The sequence below is a fragment of the Prorops nasuta genome, unplaced genomic scaffold (genome assembly GCF_024137725.1).
Source record: "Prorops nasuta isolate Cenicafe-Biocafe unplaced genomic scaffold, Cenicafe_Pnas_1.2 PNAS00010, whole genome shotgun sequence".
Lineage (NCBI taxonomy): Eukaryota > Metazoa > Arthropoda > Insecta > Hymenoptera > Bethylidae > Prorops > Prorops nasuta.
Genome location: NW_027116807.1, coordinates 8199680 through 8223139, shown reverse-complemented (window position 1 = coordinate 8223139; position 23460 = coordinate 8199680). Strand labels below are relative to the sequence as shown.

At 34.2% G+C, this 23460-nt stretch overlaps 1 protein-coding gene across 1 annotated transcript in view; it reads right to left on the bottom strand.

Annotated features, from left to right (window-relative positions):
• Positions 1–23460, bottom strand: part of IA-2 (tyrosine phosphatase IA-2) — a 251237-nt gene that overhangs the window by 30225 nt on the left and 197552 nt on the right. Inside the window, exon 15 of the mRNA XM_066733157.1 lies at positions 11256–11620. Within this exon, the coding sequence (XP_066589254.1) occupies positions 11256–11620 (365 nt within the window). The remainder of the gene's footprint in view (positions 1–11255; positions 11621–23460) is intronic.

Here is a 23460-nt window from a genome sequence, read left to right as displayed (position 1 = left end):
CTTGTTATATAATAACTTAATTCTACATATATGTTTAACGTATGATAAAAAAATAAATAGCATTTATAATTCTTGAAACAACAGTATAAGGTTTGCTAATAGTCGGGGAAAAATAGCATTTGAATTACCACTCCGTGCCATAGAGAATTTTATTTTTTTTATGTATAGTTTAGAACGTCCTTAAAGAGCTCCTAAAGTCTGTAATACGAAGGAGGTCGGGAAGGTTATTATTATTTCAAAAAAATGTTGAAAAATGCGTTTCTTTCTGGTTTAACTTAAATAACTCGCTTATTATTAATCGTATCAAAAAATGTGTCAAATAAAACTTGTTCGTAATTAAACTTTCAATAAGATAGGTGGGGTTTAAAAAATCAATTTGTTTTGTTTATTTGTAAAATCATTAATGAAGTACAGGAAGTGGAGAAAAGTTTAAGTAGTGAAAAACCATATAAAAAATGCTTGATTGCTACTAAAAGTTCACTAGAAGGTGTCTTTTAGTTAGTAGAATTTGCTATAAAACCCATTTTTTTATATCTAAAAATGGTGGCCTATTTCAAAATTATTTATGTCAAACATTTAAGTAGCTGCCAATTTTTTCCTGGCGGTCATAAATTAATGAAACCAATTGCAAAAAATTGGTATTAACGTTATTAACAATTGGTATGAAGAGCATATTTTTCATTAACAAATAAAGCATTTTTTAAATGAAAAAACCCGCTGCTATCGTCCGTATTTCAGCAACTATTAGATTTTAACAATTGCAATAAAATGCATTGTAATATTTATAAAAAACCATAAATTTAAAAAAAAATTATGACGATTGGAGCAGTAGAAGCTGAGATCATCAAGTTTTACTTCATGGTGCACTACGTCGAAAGTATTTGACCTTTTGACCTAAAATTTGGCACAGTAGTAGTGCACAGATCACCCTATCACCTAAATTTTTTTTTCTGAATCTTTCGTTTAATTTTTCTTTTTTGCAACGAAGAAGAATCTGTTAGAAATTACGCGCTCAGTGGTAGCGATCTCCTCGCTACGTGGCGCGATGGTGGGGTCACGCCTCAACAGTAGAGAGAGGCGCGCTGGAGATATTAAACAACTTAATTGAAAAATTTATTTCTACATAACCAAAGGTCGTAGATGGATGATGTTACTTTAATTGTATATCATTTTTTCCGTACTTTCCAGCAATATTTATAAAAATTTTATAAGAGTACGGCAAGTGTCAGAAAATTATGCTTTTTAACTTATTTGTATTTATCCAGGATTTCGAAATAAAGTACAGACATGTTTTTAAATCGCATAGTTAAATATACATATGATATTAAACTATGCAATTTAAAAACATGTCTGTACTTTATTTCGAAATCCTGGAAAATTACAAATAAGTTAAAAAGCATAGTTTTCTGACACTTGCCGTGCTCTTATAAAATTTTTATAAATATTGCTGGAAAGTACGGAAAAAATGATATACAATTAAAGAAAAATTATCCATCTACGACCTTTGGTGATGTAGAAATAAATTTTTCAATTAAGTTGTTTAATATCTCCAGCGCGCCTCTCTCCACTGTTGGGGCGCTACCCCCACCATCGCGCCACGTAGCGTGGAGATCGCTACCATCGAGCGCGTAATTTCTAACAGATTCTTCTTCGTTGCAAAAAAGAAAAATAAAACGAAAGATTCAGAAAAAAATTTAGGTGATAGGGTGATATGTGCACTACTACTGTGCCAAATTTTAGGTCGAAAGGTCAAATACTTTCGACGTAGTGCACCATGAAGTAAAACTTGATGATCTCAGCTTCTACTGCTCCAATCGCCATGATTTTTTTTTAAATTCATGGTTTTTTATAAATATTACAATGCATTTTATTGCAACTGTTAAAATCTAATAGTTGCTGAAATACGGACGATAGCAACGGGTTTTTTCATTTAAAAAATGCTTTGTTTGTTAATGAAAAATATGCTCTTCATACCAATTGTTAATAATGTTAATACCAATTTTTTGCAATTGGTTTCATTAATTTATGACCGCCAGGAAAAAATTGGCAGCTACTTAAAATTTTGACATAAATAATTTTGCAATAGGCCGCCATTTTTAGATATCAAAAAATGGTTTTATAGCAAATTCTACTAACTAAAAGACACCTTCTAGTGAACTTTTAGTAGCAATCAAGCATTTTTTATATGGTTTTTCACTACTTAAACTTTTCTCCACTTCCTGTATTTCATTAATGATTTTACAAATAAACAAAACAAATTGATTTTTTAAACCCCACCTATCTTATTGAAAGTTTAATTACGAACAAGTTTTATTTGACACATTTTTTGATACGATTAATAATAAGCGAGTTATTTAAGTTAAACCAGAAAGAAACGCATTTTTCAACATTTTTTTGAAATAATAATAACCTTCCCGACCTCCTTCGTATTACAGACTTTAGGAGCTCTTTAAGGACGTTCTAAACTATACATAAAAAAAATAAAATTCTCTATAGCACCAAGTGGAAAAATTGCTATATTTTTGTGCCCTGACTCCCCGACTATAATACTATGTATCAAATAAAAAATTACCCAGCTTATACATTTTAGTAATAATTTAAAATTTATTATTTTTTGGAAAGCTTATAAAATTACTTTCTGAAGTCATATTTGAGCAGTGTCTCCTCTTCACAATTGCCTTATCAAGAAAAAGCATAATTAGTGGAATCAATTGTTGAAGGCATATTATACATGTAAAGGGAATACGCCTGAGGTAAAACTTTTTACGAAGACATAAATAGTACATTTTCTTATTTCTGGTAGCTCATATAGTCATATCACCTCTTCGTAAAAGGTTTTACCCCATGCGTAGTCCTTAACATGTGTAATATACCTTCAACAGTTGATTCCACTAATTATGCTTTTTCTTGATAAGGCACTTGTGAAGAGGAGACACTGCTCAAATATGACTTCAGAAAGAAATATTATAAGCTTTCCAAATAATGATAAATTTTAAATTATTACTAAAATGTATAAAGTGGGTAATTTTTTATTTGACACATAGTATGTATTAGCAAAGTCTATACTGTCGTTTCATGTATTATAAATGCTATTTGTTTTTTTATCATACGTTAAACATATATGTAGAATTAAGCTATTATTATAACAAGTAGAATTTACACTTTTACATTGATCTCATATGTGTGTATGTTACATATAAATAGTAATTAGAAAACAAATATTTTCAGTTATTATTTATTCTATATCATTAATATATCTATGCTATTGTCAACTTCTATTCATTGTTCTACAGGGTCTTTTCCTAACAGCGGAGCATAAGAGATTCGTGTTAGTTGACTATAGCACTCGGAATGATCGAATTTGAGAGCGCTGATTGGTCAATATTACGTAGTACCAACAGATAATAAGCCGTTACCAATAGTTGGATACAAAAAATGAGATTCATTCGCTATATTGGTGTGGAGAAATTTTTACATGCTAATCCTAGCAGAAAGAGGTGTAAAATGGAGAAATGTCAAATGGTAAGGTTACTAAAGTAAAAATTGAAAATAATGAATGGAAAGTACGAATATTCTTCATTTTCATTCAAAGTATTCAATTTTTACTTTAGTAACGACAAAATTTGACATTTTTCCATTTTACACCTCTTTCTGCTACGATCAGCATGTAAACATTTCTCCACACCAAAATGGCGGATGAATCTCATTTTTCGTATCCAACTATTGGTAACGGCCTATTATATGCTGGTACTACGCAATATTGACCAATCAGCGATCTCAGATTCCATCATTCCGAGTGCTATAGTCAGCTAACACGAATCTCCTATGCTCCGCTGTTAGGAAAAGACCCTGTATTTCATAAATCTAAAGAAAAAAATCAATATTAATTCTATCTGTACTGTTTCTGCTAAATATAGGAGAATAATATTAATATTCCATACTACTATATTAATTACTTCTTTATTTGATGTGACCATGTATGTCTTCAGCTCCATTACTCTTATACATCTGACTCGGTCACTATGCTGTGGCTATGACCGTTACATTATACGCCATCAGCGCCATCTCTGATGCATACATTACACTATCACTTTGTACAATATCCATGTCAAAGAATTTTCAAATATATGCCTTAAGCTTATGTCATTTTAAATATAATTGCTTTCTATAATATCAGCTTATCTTTTTTATATATTTTTAAATTAAAATTATTTTGGATAATAGTTATTGTCACTTCAATTACGACAATGCCGTTCGCTGTTGGTAGTACGTCAGTAATACCCCTATGCGATAGCCAAATCTGTCTGATCAGTCTGATCACCAACCCTCTGAATCTCCTGATCGGATGGGATCGAGCTTTCGCGGAAGCCTCTGATCCATCTAGTAATTTTTTTTTCGACTTTGCATTCCTGCGGCTAGGTTGGATCGTGATCTGGATCGGATCACGAACGTACACGTCCATAATTTCAAGCCTCGTACTTCGAGATTACAACGTAGTACCATTCTGTCCCCGCTAGATGCCGCAACTTTCAGAGAAAGAAAAACGTTAAAATTCCTATATTATACCTTACTATACTATACCTACATGATATTTCTCCAGCGCCATTTTCTTCATTCTCATTTTGTTGCGCTAGGTGCAAGGAAGTATATTTTTTTTTATTAGTGCAATGTAAATTTTTGGTTGTTAACAAAATGTCCAAAAAAAGACAAAGTTCAGTCTTGGAGGACGATACAAAACTCCTCGAGAAATACAGCAAATTAAAGAGGAAGTTGGCTAGGCTAGAAATTTCGAAAGAATTTCTAGAATCGGTAAGCTCTCAGGAGCGGGAACCGAATATGGCGGATCATCTTGATGATCAGGCTTCAGAAAGTTTATGCGGTAAGCATATAAATATTGTCTTTGATAATTTTGCTGAGGTGCTAGAACGAGTGGCTAGACATATTCAGACGAGAAAGACATTATCTGCTGACGTACTAGAACAAGTATCTCGTCAAGTTCAGACAAGTATTAATATCCTTTGTTTTTTCCGATTATAGGGGAAAATGAAATCAAAGAGAACAGTCCGGCAGTTATATGGGACTTTGATAATATACTAGGTTTGGAAAATGAAGAAGCAGGCGATGAAGCAAATGAGTTTGATTGCTTGGATGAAGATATTCTCAAAATTTTGGGAAAAGATCTGACCAAATCAAGTTCTATAAAAATAGATCTCCATGAGTCCTTAAAAAAGAGATGGTATTTTCGGGTTGGATCAGGCATACCTGAACAAGAAAAGATTGAACTTTTCAACAAGTATGAAAGGTTAGTTCCTTTTCAAGCGCCAAAGTTAAACAAGGAAATTGTGGCTGTATTGAAAGACTCCTCGTTAAGGAAGGACAGGTATTTTTATGATCAGCAAAATTCAATAGGATCATCGTTATCCAGTTTGGGGGCAGCAATTACCTTACTACTTAAAGAGGATGATCAGTTGGATAAGTTAATCTTTTTAAAGCGTTTAGGAGATGCTGGAAAGCTTTTGTGTAATCTGCACAATGAGCTGGGCAAAGCCAGGAAGGCTTTTATTATTCCAAGTTTAAATAAGAATGTAAAATCATTGTTATTAGATAAAAAATCGGATGACTAGCTGTTGGGTTCTAATCTGATGGAGAGTGTTAAAGAGACTAAGGCCATAGAAAAATTGACGTATAACTTAAAGGAAAGACATTACATCTGACCCACTTATTTTAAAATGTATTAAGGGATACAGATTAGTATTCAAAAAAGAAGTCTGGGGTAATAATGAGTTTATCGAATATGTAAGGTCAGACTCAGAGACAAAGGAAATTAATTCAGCTCTACAGGGCTTAATTGAGAAGGGAGCAGTAGTAAGTTGTAGGCCTCGTGAAGATCAATTTTTATCTAAGTATTATGTAATACCAAAATCTAGTGGTGGATGTAGATTCATCCTTAACCTTAAAAAATTAAATAGTTTTATGCAAGTGGACCATTTCAAGATGGAAGATATTATAGCTGCAATAAGATTAATGGCTATAGATTATTTTATGGGCTCACTGGATTTAGAAGACGCATACTATTTGGTCCCGATACACAGGGAGTCAAGGAAATACTTTAGATTTGTATTTCAAGGGGTTACATATGAGTTTGTTTGTTTGTCATTTGGGCTATGTTCAGCGCCATATGTATTCACGAAGATAATGAAACCGGTACTTTCTCATCTTAGGGAGAGGGGTTTTTTATCCGTAATATATTTGGATGATATACTGTGCTTAGGGAAGAATAAAACCTCTTGTACCAGAAATATTGAAGAAACACGTAGGCTGTTGAAATCCTTAGGCTTCATAATCAATAATAAGAAGTGCACGACCCTCCCATCATCGAGATGCAAGTTTTTAGGATTTATACTAGATTCTTTATCAATGACTATAGAATTACCTAAAGGAAAGAAGTAAAGTATTATAGTTATGGTTAGAGACTTTGCAAGAAAAGAGTTTTGTTATATAAGGGATTTTGCTCATTTATTGGGAGTTTTGGTCGCAGCTTGTCAAGCGGTAAGGTAAGCTTGGCTATACATAAAAAGCATGGAAAGAGAAAAATTTTTAGAACTAAAGAGTAATAATGAGAGCTATGATTCCAGAATGAAATTATTTGCTGAAGTTAAGGAGGACTTAATATGGTGGGAAAATAATATATACCAAGCCAAGAATTAAAAGACAGTTTTGACGGGGTGATCTTTACAGATGCTTCTACCTCTGGATGGGGAGCAGTATTGAATAAAAATCGTATACATGGCTTCTGGTCAGAGGAAGAAAGTGTTAATCTTATAAATTGGCTTGAGCTTTTAGCGATTTATAAGGCTTTGACGTCTTTTGCTCCGTTTTTGCATAATAAAAGCATACTTTTAAGGGTGGACAATACTACGGCCATTTCGTATGTGAATAAAATGGGAGGTGTACGTTTTAAGCATCTTAACACAGTCTGGCCTGAAGGAATTGGAAATGGGCAGAACAGAATAATGTTTGGCTATTTGCTTCGTATATTCCGTCGAAGGAAAATGTGGGAGCAGTTGAATTATCTAGAATTTCTAATTTAGACACGGAATGGGAACTAGCAGACACATATTTTGAGGATTTAGTTAATAAGTTTGGATTACCAGATATAGATCTGTTTGCGTCTAGTAGTAATTCATAATGTGCTCGGTTTAGTTCATGGCAACAAGAAAAAGAAGGTATATCAATAGATGCGTTCACCATATCCTGGAGAGAGTGGTATTTTTATGCGTTCCTACAGTTTTCTATGATACTTAGAACCTTAATGAAGGTAATAATGGATGAAGCAGAGGGAATTATAGTGGTGCCTAACTGGCCGGGCCAGAATTAATATCCAGTATTATTATCCTTAAGGAAGGAATATTTAATTTGGCATCCTGATAAACTAATGTTAATATCTCCTTCTAGATTGGAGATCCATCTATTACCGGACAAAATGTCGTTAATTGTCGCGAAGGTATCAAGCAAGGTTTCATAGATGACCGTGTCCAAGATGGTACTATAGAAATATTATTGGCATCATTGGCAATAGGAACAAGAAAGCAATATAATTCCAGTCTGGAGAAATGGAAGAAGTTTTGTGATAAACAAAAACTGGACCCATTTAAGACCACCATTTTTAAGGTTTTAGACTTTCTTACTGAAGAATTTACAAAAGGATCGTTTTATGGGGTATTAAACACACATCGAGCAGCAATTTCATTTATTTGTAAGGAAGGTCTGTCGGATAATAAGCTACTATCGCGGTTTATGAAGGGCATTTATAGGTTGAGACCTAATAGACCCAAGTATGAATATGTGTGGTATGTATCCTTAGTACTTAACAAGCTGCAGGACTGGATATCTTCAGATGTGTTTTCGCTCCAGAGTTTGACAGAAAAGGCGGTAATGTTGTTGGCTTTAGCTACAGGCCATCGAGTACAGACATTTGCAGCGATTAATATTAAAGATATTAGTTTCAACGATAAGGAAATGATTATTAAGGCATCGGATTTGTTAAAAGCCTCAAGGCCAGATAATCAACAACCTTTGTGGATATTTCCTTACTTTGTGGCCAATCCGAAGCTATGCGTGGCCAATACTATTTTTGAATATTTGGAAAACACCAAGGAATTAAGAGGAGATATAGAGAAGCTATTCATCACTTACAAAAGACCATTCAGACAGGCATCACATCTCAATCTATAAGCAGGTGGTTGAAGACCACTTTAACAAAATGTGGGATAGACACTTCGTTTTTCAAGGCACATTCAACTAGGCATGCTTCGACTTCACAAGCACATGCTAGAGGAGTAGATATTGAAATAATTAGAAAATCTGCAGGATGGTCTGGGAATTCTCAAATCTTCCAAAAGTTTTATAACAGACCGGTTGGAGCATATAGTAATAAGAGATTCGTTTCATCAATACTGGGTCTAGATAATGTTTAAAGAGAACAGATAGTTATATTTTTTGTAATTGAAAAATACTTTATTTTTATGTTAAGCATACAGAGTGCATGTATCGCTATTGGAGAAATATATTTTAGTTTCCTTCGTAATTTTATTGTTTTTGTTTTTTACATAAAAATAAAAGGGGGGAAAACAGAGAGAGTTAATATAGTAATAGGGAGAAAAATCGCTAGCTCTTAACATCTACGTTGTAATCTCGAAGTACGAGGCTTGAAATATAATTGGAAGATCGAACGAGTTTCGCGAAGTGAAGCTCTTTCGATCGTAATTATGTGAAAGCCTCGTACAAGGTGATTACAACCCCACCCAATTTTTTAATATAAGTACCCATCCCTGTATAAGGGGAGTTGGAGGTTTGCGATTTTTTTAGGTATGGCGCTAAAGAATGAGGAAAATGGCGCTGGAGAGATATCATGTAGGTATAGTATAGTAAGGTATAATATAGGAATTTTAACATTTTTCTTTTTCTGAAAGTTGCGGCACCTAGCGGGGACAGAATGGTACTACGTTGTAATCATCTCGTACGAGGCTTTCATATAATTACGATCGAAAGAGCTTCGCTTCGCGAAGTTCGTTCGATCTTTCAATTTTATCATTTGGTAATCTACTTTACCATTGAAAATCTGTAGCAACAGCTATGATGTTATACTGTCGGTAAGAAGCTTGCGACAGATTTTCATTGATCTGAATATAGTGTTTTTCGGCTATAATGTTTATCGGCCATAATATTTTCGGTCATAATGGGCGTTTTCTAACTAACGCAAAAATCGACACAGTGAGACACAAATATATAATTGGCGTCACAGATAATATACCATTTATGTCTCACTGTGTCGATTTTTGCGTTAGTTGGAAAACGCCCAATGCCTTTTGGTCATAATGCCTTTCGGCCATATGGTATACTACCCACTATTTGAGAATACTGAACTCTGAAGCTGATGCTACAAGGAGAGCGATGCCTCGTTCATTACACATTCAGTTAAAAAAACAACAAAGACGCTTGGACTAATAATTTAGATGCAAAAAATGTATGAATCTAACAGAGAGACGTTTGGAAAAGGATAAACGTACTGATTTCTGCTTCCTATTTTTCTAGCAAAAAATCTCAAATACATTCAACTATATAAGAAGTTATAATGATAAAAAGATTAAAGTATAGATGCTGCTGTATAGATATTAGCCTATAACATTATACTTTTACGTGTTTTCAATACTCAACTGAAAACAGAAAGAGTACAACGCATGTCGTATTATGCCTGTCCTTCTGCAATCAACACTCTTTCCGATTTTAACATTTTTTGCAGCAAAACTATTAGTCCGATCGAGAATATCTTTGTTTCATCCAATAGTCCGTCTAAAGAGGAACATGTCCGATTTTTTCAGATTTTTCCCTTTAAATAAGCCCGTAGTATGAAAATTCGTTTTCCAAAACGTGCATTCCCCTCGCGTCTCCTTCCGTCTCGCCCGCTAGCGAGCGGAGCACTCCCTTTACCTCATAACGCGCAATAGCCCAGATGCTCGGTTTCACGCTGGCGTAAACGCTTAACGGGAAGGAAAGGGGAGCGACCAAAGCAGCGTTGTATTAATTTCGCGCGTAGTACAGGTTCATTATTTATTGGGAAAATCTAGAAAAATTATAGAGACCCCGCATTTGTAACACTATCAACTAAACCAACAACGAAATTGATTCGACTGATAGTTTGGCTACAAAAATTATTTGAATATTACCGATTGTTGGTTGGAAAAGGAAAGAGGTACTACGGCTTGCGTCGACTCTCTCTATCATCAACCGAGCAATCAAAACAGAGTAAATTCTATTCTTATAAGCTAAAATCTATATTACAACATCTACATCGATCTTTATAATTATATCTTCTTGATTTCGTTTCATATATTTGAGATTTGTTGCTAGAAATAATAGGAAACAGAAATTACTACGTTTATCCTTTTTCAAACGTCGCTCTGTTAGATTCATACATTTTTTGCATCTAAATTAGTCTGAACGTCTTTGTTGTTGTTTTAGCTGAATGTGTAATGAACGAGGCATTGCTCTCCTTGTAGCATTAGCTGTAGCATTCTCAAATAGTGTATGCAATAATAATTCTGGGAAGCTGTGGCTCGAATTTATAAACCAAACTAAGCTCGAATTTTAGCTTAGAAATTAATTAAGACGAAGACCGAGCTTAGCACTGTATTGAAGGTTAAAGTGAGACAACTGATCCTAACTAAGATGATGCTAAGCTTAAGTTTCGTTTATATATTCGGACCTGTATTTTGCTTTGAATGCTTTTCTTTACAAAATTGTGAATTTACAGCCCCCAGTTTTGGGTAAAAATGATATTAGACAAAGTGTTCTGTTTTACCGATATTACGTCTCTTTGGACAAATTTCAATCAAAATTACTAGTTTTCAAATTATAGCGTTATTAGTGAACCGAATTTCGATTTTGCAGGCATTTTACAATCAGCGAAGTAACACCTTTGGGATAAAACAGCGAAATCTTACAATTTTTGCTGAATTAAAATTTTAATATTTATTAATAAATTTTTATATATTTTTTTTTGTAATTTTTGAATATTTCTTTGTTTTATCCCAAAGCTGTTATTCTGCCGATTACAAAATTATCACAAATTTGAAAATCGGTCTATAAACAACGCTGTTGTTTAGAAACTAAGATTTCAGGTGGAACCACTCTGTAATGTCGGTATAGACCTTACTCTTAAACACGTCTAGAAGCGGAAATATAAGGAGGAGAACCTGCGAAATTCCAGGAGAGCTTTGGTGGACTGGGGTACTCCGTTTTCTGGCCAAGACAAGAAGTGAAACTGAGTGACGGTACGCGTCTCGCCAGTTCTGAGATTCTTCAAGTAAAACGACCGTACCAAATAGTCATCGCACCAGAAGTGCTCGCTCACATGGTGGACCTCGTAGATATGGTAGTGCTCAGAGTCCTCCTGCGGCCAATATCGATAACACATGGCACGTCCATCTTCGCTCAGCCTGGTCAGTATAACAATCACCACGCTTCCCTGTTCCCACACGAGTTGCCAGAAATCTGCTGCTGTATCCCGAGTTGGTCCTTGAGTTGCTATGTACGCTGGATTCCTTGGATCGTGGTCCATCTAAACATTTATCAATCCTTTTACTATACAGGGTATTTCAGAAATCCATGCTGACCCGAAAACCCTCGATAAGGAAACCAATTCTGAGCAGAAAACTTTTATAAATTTTTTTTCTACATCCCTTAACCGTTTGAGTGCGGCAGCATTTTCTTATGCATATACTAAAAGTTCGGGATGAAATGCGTAGTATTTTTTGGGGTGAAACAATGAAAATGGTTATAATTAACACTAATTGTTATGTAACAAGTAATTTTGATCAACAAATATATGCATTATCTATCTTTTTACTTTGGCCCATTTTTTCTACCGTACTACAATTCACAGGCTCTCTGCATTAATACTTACCATTACTACTTACCACTGTATATTATTTTAATTCTTATATTGTCAAAAGTCACAACTAATTTAAATAAATAAAAAATGCTACTGATATCTCTACAACTGCTCTCAATAAATGCGTAAAGTATAATAACCAACAGCAGCATCTTCGCATTATCGATATAAAACAAGAAAAGCGCTATCGCGCTGCGCTGTATTTTTGGCATACGACAAGTGAAGCGCGATAGCGCTTCGCTGGACTCAAAACGGTTAATTAACCTTTGGAGCGTCGGAAAGTCTGATATAAAACGGTCACGAAAAATGTTTACTTGCATGCATGGGGTTCCTGGGACATTCAGTTAGTACCCCTTTGAAGTAATTTCATATTTGGCTAACAGATGGCCATTGTTGCATAACTCTTCTCGCTGGTAATGTCTTCTGCGCTAATACTACTTGTGCTCCAAAATCATCTCTACTTGCTTTATGCTTTACGTTTAGATCTTTTATCTAAATATTTTATATCGGCTATCGGCTACTACTAGCTTAGTACTAATTTACTTTATACGTTTATTCCTAAAAATAATGGCTAACACTGAAGAAACCATAATTTGGTCTAGTAACGAATCAAAGCCAGATTCTTCTGATGATGTGTGTGTGAGCAGGCTATAATAGAGATCAATGATGATGTTTATGATACGGGTACATACTTTTCTGATATCAAATATGATAGATTCTTTTATCCTTCAATAAAGGATTTCACCGGCTCATTTCAGGTTCATAATTCTGTCAGATGTTGCAACTTACCTCTTGATTATTTTGAGCTCTTTTTAGACCATTCTCTCTTCGAAATGATCAAATCTCAAACGAATTTATATCAGGAACAAAACCCTGAACCTTGTCGTTTCAATATGAAGGCTTGGGAACCAGTGACGGTCAATGAGCTGCGAGTTTTCTTAGCTCTTACGATCAATATGGGTCATGTTCGAAAGAGTAAATTGGAAAACTATTGGAGTACAGATCCTTAATTATCAACTCCCATTTTCAACACTGTAATATGTCGAAATAGGTATTTACAATTCCTGCGGTTTTTGCATTTCGCAAATAACGAAGAATTGGGAAATCATCCATTGAAAAAAATGAAACCTGTAATCGATGATTTTCAAGTCAAATTTTCACGTACTATATCTCCGGGGAAGAATTTATGCATTGACGAAAGCTTAGTATTGTGGAAAGGACGACTAATGTTCAAGCAATATCTTCCTTTGAAAAGGAACCGCTTGCAATCGAAGTGTTTGAACTTTTTGATTGCAAATCTGGATTTCTAATTGATTTCATAGTATGCACAAGTTATACTACTGATTTTAAAAAATGTGGTTTCGGGATTTCCGGAGATATAATAGCTCATTTCCTTGAGCCGTATTTTCACAATGGCCATATAATATATACTAATAATTGATATTCATCTCCTCAATTAGCTGAATTCTTACATGATAAGGATACAGGAATATGTGGTACACTTAGAAAAAATCGGAAAAGCGTACCGAAATTGAATGCCAAATTGAACAAAGGTCAAGTAGAAGTTGCTCACAATGATGTGTGGCTTATTTTGAAGTGGATGGACAAGAAAGAGGTTTATATGATAACTACCGTGAATAACTTGGATTTAGCTGTACCGTCAAAAAAGATTGGAAAACTAGGAAAAATATCATAAAACCTACGTGCATTTTAGAATATAATCAGAACATGGGGGCAGTCGACAATATAGATAGGCAATTGTCTTTGACTGAAACCGCTAGAAAGTCCATGAAGTGGTATAGAAAATTTTTCTTCCATTTGGTAGATCTATCTCTGGCAAATGCTCACACATTATATAATCAGGGAGCGGACATTCCACTTTCTTTTCCAAAATTTCGATTGGAAGTAGTAAGGAATATGCTCGGTATTGATTCCAATCTCGTCATTCATCTTCCATCCAATCAAGCAATCTACGATTGACTGGTCGACATTTTGCTGTTCCAATTACCAGTGAAGATTCATCAAAGGTTCTCTAACGTGTGTGTAAACTTTGTTCAATATCGAATAAAAAACGCCGTTCCAGATTTGAATGCGACGTATGTCATGAAACACTCTGCTTACACCATGCTTCTATGTATATCACACAAAATTGCAAATACCATAATAATGATATTCATAAGAAAATAAAAAAAACAGTCCCTGTGCAAAAAGGGTAGTTTCTAGGGGTAGAAATAAAAAATATTATTATTATCGTCTTCTTCACTCCCGAAAACTCCTATATACAAATTAATTTTAAATTTTCTCCAATGTTAGCCGCCGGAAAGTCTTATATAAGACGCTATTTCAGATCGCTGTTTTTGGGGCTTAACATAAATAAATATAAATCAATATTGCTGCTTTTCAAAGGGTAAAAATGTTGTCAAAATCCCGGCGTTCTAAAGGTTAAAAAGTTATCGATAGTTGAAATTTCGGAAACCGCTGTTTTCTTATTGGCTCGGTTAATAGGGTGGTTCAATCGGGGGATGGAAGGAGGATCAATCTGGTTAATAAATAACAATTAAATCGGCTACGCCATACTAAACAAAATGCTGAATTCTTAGCTGATATTGATTTTTTATTATGGTATTTCAGCTGAGATTATCATTTATTATTCTGAGTACCGAATTTACCGAGCTTTTCGTTTGAACGGTTCTCAGTAAACTTACGTGTATTATTTACTATCTTTAATCCGAAAACATGCATGCATCTAATAAATATTGGTTGACATTCTTTTAGGTTCACCATTATCTTAATAAATTGATGAGACAGTTAACAATTTTATCTATAGTTAACAATTAAAAGCTGTCTCATCAAATTATTAAAATAATGGTGAATCTACAAGAATGTCAACCACCCAGATATAAAAATCTTGTCGTTTTGTCTTCATATTGTCCTCATAATACAAACTTACATGATTGCAAGAATAGACACAGATGCGAACTAATTTGTTCCTTAGATTATACTCATATCATGAGGTATCATTAAGGTGGGATTGCGTTTGGTGTCGTATAAAGTGCGGGGTACTGTGGGTGAATGTATTGCGCAATGCTCATTGCTATTTTTTTATAAGAATATCCATGATAGTAGCGTGTAAGAGGAAGAGTAAAAAATCTCTGAAAAGTAAATAAAAAGAGATAGCAAAAAATTATTTGTTACACTCTGGGGCACCTCGCGTAAACGTGATATTCCTGCCGCTGTAAAAATGGCAACGCCGCTCCAGCTACTTACGTTATGTTTCAGAGTAAGATCATTTTTTGTCATTCATTTATCCTGCTCAGTTTGTTTGAATTGAACGTAAAATCATTGATACGCTGTTGGCAAACTTATTGCTCGCATGCGCATTTGTAGCAGCTATTAAAGACGATTTTGATATTCCGTACTTTTCTTGCAATTTTCTCTTGAAAGAAGTCGTTAAGGGGATGTATCGAGCGACTCAAAGTCTATTCAAGTTTATCTTCCAAACTATTAGGAATATGAACGTTCTAAGACTAACATTACTCGTTTGACCAATGATCGCGTATTTCCACCCAGAGTAACTATTCATACATACAAGCCGCCGTTTCCGTGTGATGAGACAAATGTTGTCACTTCACACGGATACGGCGATTGTATGTGTGAAAAGTTACTCTAGGTGGAAATATGCGATCACTGCTTTTCACTGTGTTGAAGGGCGCTACAAAGTCGGCTTCTTAAAATTATAAAAACAAATTTCATAAAAATTATAAATACTTATATTTTTGTTATTCATAATAATATTTAAAACGAGGCTTTGTAACGCTCTAAAGAAGAGTTGTATGAGTAAATTGAAACCAAAAACAAACAAATATACCTAAAAATATGGAATATTGTTTTGAAAAACTAATTTAGCTATACAAGGTCTCTTTCTCTAATGGCAGCATATAGAAGATTCGTGTCCGTTGACTATAGCGCTCCGGATGATGATATCTGAGAGCGTTGATTGGTCAATATCATGTAATGCCAACATGAAATGGTCCGTTACCAATAGATGAATACGGAAAATGAGACCCATCCGCCATTTTGGTGTAGAGAAGTGTTTATCAAGGTTGCCAAGTCCGCTATCTTGAATAGTACTACGCTCTATAGTAAGTGAATTTTGATATAAGGAATGCAGACTGTACAAAATATACTGCCAGCGGAAATACGTCAGTCGCCATCTTAAATGCAGAACGTAATATATCAAAAATTATATATATTATATTCCCAGCCTGTCACCGTGAACGGCGTGAACGACGACAAATGTTAGTATTCTGAAAAATAAAGTGTAATAAAGAAATAAGGAGTAGTGACAGCTTTGATCTATCTGACAGCTGATGTACTTATGGTATAAGTAAATAAATAAAATAAAAATGCTTTTCCTAAATTAATTTTTAATTTTTATAAAATGGTCAAATGTAGCCATTAATTAATTAGATTTGGTAATAAATACAAAAAATGCGTTTTATTATAACAAATGAGTTGAGGTAAAATAAATTTAATGTTTTTATATTAATCTGTTAACAAATGCATTTTTTTATTTATTATTGAGTCCAATAAGTTAATGGTTATTAAAAAAAAAAATTCCTTGTAATGAAAAAAAAAACGAAAAAATTTTAAACTTTACCAAGACTCGAACCCGAGCCCACCGAATGACAAACCGCAACCTTACCGCCTGCGCTACAGCGTTCACTTGATGTACCAAGAGCAAAACAGCCTTTTAAAGACAGACTACAATTTTTTCATTAATTCGTCATAAATGATCAAGAATTAGCTGTAATAATAAATACATTTATCTACATAGCATTATTGTACTAAATTTATTGTTTTTAATTTGAAGCATACATTTTGCATAAAGATATGATAATTTAAGGGTAACCATTCAGTACTCTAAATACATTAAACAATTCATATTCTCATCTATAATAAATTATGCCATTACACGTGTAACATATATTATAATATTATTTAATTAATTTATGACAGTGGAGCATATGAACAGCTTAATGTATTTAGAGTACTGTAAACTATCGTATCTGTATGCAAAATGTATGCTTCAAATTAAAAACATAATAAATTTAGTGCAATAATGCTATGTATATAAATGTATTTATTATTACAGTCAATTCTTGATCATTTATGACGAGTTAATGAAAGAATTGTAGTCAGTCTTTAAAAGGCTGTTTTGCTCTTGGTACATCAAGTGAGCGCTGTAGCGCAGGCGGTAAGGTTGCCGTTTGTCATGCGGTGGGCTCGGGTTCGAGTGGGTTCGAGCCTTGGTGAAGTTTAAAATTTTTTCATTTTTTTTTTCATTACAAGGAATTTTTTTTTTAATAATCATTAACTTATTGGACTCAATAATAAATAAAAAAATGCATTTGTTAACAGATTAATATAAAAACATTGGATTATTTTACCTCAACTCATTTGTTATAATAAAACGCATTTTTTGTATTTATTACCAAATCTAATTAATTAATGGCTACATTTGACCATTTTATAAAAATTAAAAATCAATTTTGGAAAAGCATTTTTATTTGCTTTGAGTTTTTGGGTAAACGCAGCACCACTTCACACGGATAACACGTAAAAATGTCACGGTTAGCGGCAGTCGCTCTTCTTCTAAAGCCAATGTTGCCTGAAGTCCAAATCACACCTATGCTTTCCAGTGCTGGGATTCTGTAACTTCCCAGCGATGATTGTCGGTATCGCTAACTACCGATAGTTGTCGCTTGCAGTAACGAAAAGAGCGATTCTGTAACTTCCGTCAATATGGATTCAGTAACTAGTTATCGACAACTTTCGGTAATTGAATCGAGTTACCGAGAGATATCGCTAAGAGCGATTCTGTAACACAAAGTTTTCGATAATTGTCGTTAAAAATGGCGGTCGCTACCGAATTCTATCGTTAACTTAACGCCGACCGTGATAGGCGTCGGTAGAAGTTTACCGAGAAAGTAAATATAATAAATGTCACAAATATTTCTTAAATTAATATTTAGAAATCACAAAAAAGTACTTACAATAAATTTTCTTTATAAATTAAGGCTTACAGTAAAAATCGTAGGAAATAATATTTAATATTTTTCCAATTTTTATATTTAAAAATAACTATATATATAAATATATATATATACAGGGTCTTTTCCTAACGGCGGGACATAGGATTGTGTTATTTGACTATAGCATTGAAGCACTTACTATACATTAATATAATTAATAAAAGCGTAGATAGTTAAGTTTTAATGGTTACTTTAGTTTAATTGCTTCTATTATTTATTATAAATATCATTTTACTTAATTAATCTTGGTGACTTCGATTAATACTTAAATTAAACGGAAAATAGTAATTTGACTATAGTAAAAAGTAGTATAGTCAAATAACACGAAATCTCCTATGTCCCGCCGTTAGGAAAAGACCCTGCATATATTGTAACGTGGTGGAAACACGTTACAGAAACGTACATATTTTTTAGTTCTCTTGTCTCCCCCTTAGTGCCTCCCGTCCCCTTGACTATGCTTGTAAGTGAGTGAGTGAGCATAGATGAACCTCCCGTGTGATGGTAATGTAGTTACCCGCTTAAGGGATATTGTAATTGCCATCCACGGAAGGAGAGTAAATATTTTTGGGACATGGTATGATTGAGGCAGGGCTCGGAACGGTTTGCAACTTTCGGCTGATTTCCAAGCTCTATCCCCTCCACTAAGTCACGTGGGCTCGCAATCGCTGGTCGTAGCTGCGCGCGCAAGCCTAAGCCAGGTGCGGCGCACGTAATTATTTTGGTTCAGATAAAACACGTGGTACCAAATTAATGTTTATCAGCAATAGTAATATTGTTTATGCTGAAAAAATTCCATATGAAAAAAATGTTACATTAGTATAAATTATGTACCATTTATAGGCTTAACGTCATTTTAAATATAGTATTACAAAATAATATAAGTCGAAAGTGTTACACTAATGTAATTATTTGGTTTTAATAAACATTAAATTTATTCGATCTATAAAAGAATAGTGCTATGGCCCTGTGTATTGAATTTATAACTATTAAAATTACGCAAATTCCAGTATTATTTTCCTTATTGTAATTCTGCTACTAAAAATAAATATGCGTACGAATACAATAATATTTATCATTTCTTTCGCATGAAAGTTATACCTGGACTTATATACCTATCTGCTTTAATGTTGTAGACTGTTTCAAGGATCAAATGACAGATTCTTAATAGATTTCCACATCACCCAGGAGGTACTATTAATGATGCATTTTTTTTTTAAGTAGTATCCCCAATAGGTCTAATCCAATGTAATTGCCAACGAGAGAAGTTAAAACTTAATTTGGTTTATATGTTGTGACTGGAGGAACTAACGAAGAAATATCTATTTCGATGTTAGTCAAATATGTTTTCATAAGAGTAGGCAAATTGGAATCATTCATGGAAAATCGTAAATCATTTTTAATTTGTTTCAGTTTCGAAAGTAAACATATTCACGCAAATAGGTAGATTTAAACAGAAAAAATTTTGCGCCTAAAATTTCTGAAAAGACATAGAATTGCTTCTTAAAGTTGCAAGTATTTGGAGCAGATTCTTGAAGTAAATATTTACAAATCCTTCAATCTATTATTGAAGAATTCACTACTCGTTTTAAAGATTTGCAAGCTCTTAGAAAGGATTTAATTTTATATGAAAATGTCTTCTTTGTACCTATTGAGGAGCAAAATGTAACCTTACGGGAAGATCTTTGCGACTTACAAAATGATATTTCTTTGCATTATTTAAAAAAAAAAATTGCAGAACTCATTAGAAATTTTTAAAACCTCGTCAAAAGACAAATATCCTTTTCTAAGAAGTTTTGGGCTCAGGATATTTTCTATGTTTGGATCCACCTATTTGTGTGAATGTTCGTTTTCTAAAATGAAACAAATCAAGAATGATTTACGGTCTTCCATGAATGATTCCACTTTGACTGCTCTTATGAGAACATATTTAACTAACATCGAAATAGATACTTCTCCGTTAGTTCCTCCAGTCACAACATATAAACCAAATTAAGTTTTAACTTCTCTTGTTGGCAATTACATTGGATTAGACCTATTGAGGATACCACTTACAAAAAAAAAATGCATCATTATTAGTACCTCCTGGGTGATGTGGAAATCTATTAAGAATCTGTCATTTGATCCTTGAAACAGTCTACAACATTAAATCAGATAGGTATATAAGTCCAGGTATAACTTTCATGCGAAAGAAATGGTAAATATTATTGTATTCGTACGCATATTTATTTTTAGTAGCAGAACTACAATAAGGAAAATAATACTGCAATTTGTGTGTGTGTGCGTAATTTTAATAGTTATAAATTCAATACGCAGGGCCATAGCACTATTCTTTTATAGATCGAAAAAATTTAATGTTTATTAAAATCAACTAATTACATTAGTTTAACACACTTTCGACTTATTATTTGGTAATACTATATTTAGAATAACGTTGAACCAATAAATGGTAAATTTTTTATACTAATGCTGATAAACAGTAATTTGGTCCCATGTGTTTTATTTGTTCCAGAATTACGTGTGCCGCCCCTGGCTATATTTTACGCGCCCAGCTACGACCAGCGACTGCGAGCCCACATGACTTGGTGGAGGGGATAGAGCTTGGAAATCAGCCGAAAGTTGCAAGCCGTTCCGAGCCCTGGATTGAGGATTGAGCGAATGTTTTTAGGTTGTAGCTTCATTAGAATTAAATATTATATTTCCAATGATAAATTGTATTAGTAGTTTATAAGACCGATTCCTCTGCTCCAACAAGAGCTTGAAAACTGTTGTCCATCTATCCTTTTCTAACCCATGCTAAACCCACATAAGTCTATCTCCCTCGCACCCATTGTACCGTCCGCGTATGTTTACGCGTCGCTCTATCCTTCCCCTTACCGCGGTTCACGCCGCGAGCGCCTAGTAGCGAGTCCCGTCGCCTCTCCTTACCGCGCTGACGCCTCACGCGCCTAGCTGCGTTCCCCCTTGCCCGCGCTATCCCCGAACCACGACTCGCCGACCCCGCGCCGCATCGCCCCGCCGCCGAGCCACGAAGCCATAGTGTCGTTTGCTGCTAAGGACGACCACGCAGGAGCTAGCTAGCCAGCTAGCATGCGAAGCATAGGAGTAATTAGCCGGAACGGCGAGAATTATTGATCGCGGATCCATACCTAATCAATGATTGGTCCCTGGATCCCGATCGTAACTATGCCGAATTGGAACCCCCGGAATGAGGGGAATGACACGGAGAACGAAGGAATAAGTGTCACTTCGGACGACACCTTGTTCTACCTCTGGAGCAACCGTACACAGTGGGAAATTGAATCGTGTGTGCTTTTAACTATAGTGTAGTATATCATTTTCCATGTTAAATTACAGAGTGAAACTAGCCGAACCACACACGATTCAATTTCCCACTGTGTACGTGGAGGTAGTATGCAATTTGTGCCAAAAAATGTATGGAGTGCGGTAGCACCTCTATAGAATTTAGTGAGGATGGTGAAAACTGGTGAAAAATAACCGGATATAGCACATACTGTACAGCTGCGTTTTAAGAGTGCGTAGATGATGTTTGTTGTGGTTTTAAAATATTATAAAGACAAATGGCAGGTTGTATAGGTTTGAATATTATTGGACATACTAAAAGAGTGTTACTTATATAATAAAATAGTAGCAGAGTCAACAGTTTTTAAGATAAGTATTAACGTTTATTCTTTACATAACCATATATGTATACAGGGTGTAACGAAACGACCGCCTTTTCTCGTAACTGGAGGTTCGGGGTGACAAACTGAGTGCACGTGTAAAATTTCGTTCGAATCGTTCAAGAGGTTTAAAAGTTCTTTCTATTTAAAAATCACCCTTTTTCAGTCTTTTTCGAACGACTTTAACTGCATAATGGAATGTGGAGAAAGTGAAAAACAATTGATGAGCACCCAGCTAGAATGTAAAAATTATCGATCGCGTGCGGTAATACTTTTGCTATTTAATTCTTTAATCTGGCTATTAGATTAATTTTAAAAATAACAAAATCCTTTATATTACAATTCCAATTCAATTCAGTACAAGCATCATTGACTGATTTGATGGAAAGAGCGAGTTGACGCAATGTAAAGGAAAGTATCAAAAGCTAAGATATCGCGCGAGCGCAATGATAACTTAATAGACAATGCATGAGGGCATTCTCTTTCTACTAACGAAGCTAAAGGGAATGATTCAAAATCAATACATTGATGAAGGAGAAAACTAAACTCACCCATTAAATGTTCTGCAAGTTCCTTTAAATCGAAGTTTTTGAAAAAGCTTCAAACTGGCTTCTCGATGATTTCCAGCATGCACACTATCATTGATTTTGCATTTAAGAACTCGCGAATTTAAGCAAATTAGGTGCTAACCTACATTTCTTCAAAACACCGGTGAATTTGACACTTTTTGAACTGCTTGAAGTAGGCTGAAAAGAGAGACACAGAGAGATAGAATAATCAATCATTCGTTTCGACCACTCTTAATCACCCTACTTCAAGCAGTTCAAAAGTGTCAAATTCACCAGTGTTTTGAAGAAACGTAGGTTAATACCTAATTTGTTTAAATTCACAAGTGTTTAAATGCAAAATCAGTGATAGTGTGCTTTTTGGAAATCATCGAGGAGCCAGTTTGAAGCTTTATCAAAAACTTCGATTTAAAGGAACTTGCAGAACATTTAATGAGTGAGTTTAGTTTTCTCCTTCATCAATGTATTGATTTTGAATCATTCCCTTTAGCTTCGTTAGTAGAAAGAGAATGCCCTCATGCATTGTCTATTAAGTTATCATTGCGCTCGCGCGATATCTTAGCTTTTGATACTTTCCTTTACATTGCGTCAACTCGCTCTTTCCATCAAATCAGTCAATGATGCTTGTACTGAATTGAATTGGAATTGTAATGTAAAGGATTTTGTTATTTTTAAAATTAATCTAATAGCCAGATTAAAGAATTAAATAGCAAAAGTATTACCGCACGCGATCGATAATTTTTACATTCTAGCTGAGTACCCATCAATTGTTTTTCACTTTCTCCACTTTCCATTATGCAGTTAAAGTCGTTCGAAAAGGACTGAAAAAGGGTGATTTTTAAATAGAAAGAACTTTTAAACCTCTTGAACGATTCGAACGAAATTTTACACGTGCACTCAGTTTGTCACTCCGAACCTCCAGTTACGAGAAAAGGCGGTCGTTTCGTTACACCCTGTATACAAACAATTATCCAGGAGACAATAAAACTTTCTTATTACTACAATTAAATAAAAGTATATAAATATTAGCTAATCATTATTTAACATTCAATTATAATATCAAAAAAGTATTAAAACCAAATATTTATCTACCCTTCCCTAATCAGAGTAGAAATAAATTATTATTATCTCCATAAAAATTATCCAAATTTAATTTCTTATAAGTA